This window comes from Cyprinodon variegatus, unplaced genomic scaffold (genome assembly GCF_000732505.1).
Source record: "Cyprinodon variegatus isolate N-32 unplaced genomic scaffold, C_variegatus-1.0 Scaffold2777, whole genome shotgun sequence".
In the NCBI taxonomy this organism is placed as follows: Eukaryota; Metazoa; Chordata; class Actinopteri; order Cyprinodontiformes; family Cyprinodontidae; genus Cyprinodon; species Cyprinodon variegatus.
In genome coordinates, this window is record NW_015153230.1 from 1 (window position 1) to 2,404 (window position 2,404).

At 41.5% G+C, this 2,404-nt stretch overlaps 1 protein-coding gene across 1 annotated transcript in view; it reads right to left on the bottom strand.

The window, feature by feature from the left end:
- Positions 1 to 2,180: 2,180 nt before the first annotated feature.
- Positions 2,181 to 2,404, bottom strand: part of LOC107081055 (NACHT, LRR and PYD domains-containing protein 12-like) — a gene marked incomplete at its 3' end in the record, with an annotated part of 12,359 nt that continues 12,135 nt past the window's right edge. Inside the window, exon 3 of the mRNA XM_015369267.1 lies at positions 2,181 to 2,354. Coding sequence (XP_015224753.1) covers positions 2,181 to 2,354 — 174 coding nt within the window. The remainder of the gene's footprint in view (positions 2,355 to 2,404) is intronic.

Here is a 2,404-nt window from a genome sequence, read left to right on the forward strand (position 1 = left end):
CTTTTCTGACTCAATGGTAAAATGTATACTTTGTTCAGTTTTATGGGTCAGTAAAAAGGTAAGGAATGGGTTATTGTTAATTTTGTAGTTTGCAGTAGAATTTGGACAATTTTCACTAGTTTCTGCCACAAAATATAATGCATCCTAGCATCAATAAATGATGAGAAGGTACGCCTATGATGTCCGTATCTGATAAGCAGGGGACCTAACCAATTTTCAATTTACGATCACATGGGAGTAACAATGCCTTAGTAAGACATAATCATTGGGTTAAAGTCCCACTGGGTTCTTTTCGATTGTGTCAACTAGGGGGGTGAGGTTGCTTGAGTACCCAAATGCAGAGATGAGTGAAGCAGAGATGAATTCTTGTTGGTTAATTGAAAAAAAAAACTGAGAAAGAAATCCAAAAATGCAAAATACAAAGACACCCCCCAGAAAAAATCAGGGAAAACTCACGTGGGGAGCCAGAGACGAGGAAGAGAAACAAAAAAAAGAAAACTCAAACAGAATCAAAAAGAGCAAAGTCATAAGAGATTGTCCTTTGTAGAGCGTGGCCCTCTGGATGAGCCCATAAAACATAATCCACTTTCCCATTTAAATTAGCGGGTTATCCTGTGGTTTTCAAACTTGGATTGACCGGCTAATAATCAGCATTTGGCTCCCTTCCCATTGGCAAAAAAGCTGGTCTAACCCCTCGCTGGCAGCTGATCCCCGGTGGCTGCATGTCTGGTGATACCATCATGCTGGATTAGCGTTGATAATGTCACCAGTGCAACAGAAATCAGGAAAGTAAATAATGGAGAGTATCATAGAAGGAAGCCAGGATGTAGTCAGCATGCTTTATTGTTTTGCTTTATTATCTGTCTGAATCCCTCTCACCAGAGCTGCTCCATGTTTATCGAATGTAAACAGAGTTCAGTAAAAACTGAAAAAAAAAACAATCCACTTGACTTGGTTTCCAAGGTTTGAAGATATTTCGCTTCCCCTCCAGGAAGCTTTCTCACCTCTTATACAGAGGTGGTGGACTCAGATTCCAGCTTCAAAAAACTTACAATTCAGTTATAGAGAGGATCCCTTCCAGATATCACCACACCCCCCACCCCATCACAGAGGAACAAAGTACCTCCCCACTTCAGCCGGTGAACAATACCTCCTTAACGACCGACCCTTAATCATAGACAGGTTTCAGGTATTACACGAGACAATCCCCCCCTTTAACGACAATCGCCCCCTTTAATGACTGACCCTCAGAATCATAGACAGGTTTCAGGCATTACAGGCTAACAATGGAACCAAACGACCCACTCCTCAGTTACCATTTCCATGTTTCCAAGCAATACAAGGCCTTGTCTATATAAAGACTCAAACTCACTGTGGATCCAGACATTTAAATTGAGAAAGCCTCCTGGAGAGGTAGCGAAACGTCTTCAAACCTTGGAAACCAAGTCCAGTGGATTGCTTTTTTTTACTTTTACGGAATGACTATGACTTGGATGACTGAGAATCTTCATCGACGTAAACAGCCTTGTTTCGACTTGTTAGATCAGAAGCGACTGATAAGGTGTGTTGATGTCCTTAAGTTACATTCAGTGGTATCACCTAATTTAGGGGTAAAACCTGCTGTGGTGTTCCCACAGAGCCGTGTCAGAGCAGAGGAGATTTTAACACGGATCGCTTGGCAAGTTGTTTAACCTGGTAAGACACATGCAAGTGAGCTGCACCCACTGCCACTCAAAGCAGATTGTTCCCGGGTTCAACATCTTTTTTTTTTTGGCCAGTGGGAAAGGGGTAATAATGATGCTAACGATGGACACTAGTCTCAATTTTGACAGGGTTTTAAGCATAGTCTGTCTTAAACACTAATCCATGATTTTTTTAAGAAAATGCTTTGATAACTTTACCTTAGTTTATATATTATAGTGTCTCACTGACTTCCTTATCACAACTTCAGATAGCACAGAATGCAACTGCATGTGTGTTAATTATTGCATTCATTTTTCCACTATTTTATGAAATGATCGCAGCTCTTAGAGGGCCGAGCAATGGGTCAACCCCTGTCCACTCCTTGCCTACTTGTCTGTAAGCGAGGAGTGGAAGGCCTCTCCTTACAGTAGCAGCAATTCATACGCTATTTAAGGAGCTCTCTGACACGACTAAGAATTAGGAATTAGAATATTTACCTGAGAGATTCTACTTTGCAGTTTGAACTCTCTAGTCCAGCAGATAATATCTTCACTCCTGAATCCTGCAGGTTGTTGCAAGTCAGGTCCAGCTCTATGAGACTGGAGGACTGGGAGCTGAGAACTGAGGACAGAGCATCACAGCTTCTTTCTGAGAGGTTACATCCACACAGTCTGAGGAGACAGAGAGAAAAATGTTAATAAACTAAAAATCACTCATTCAT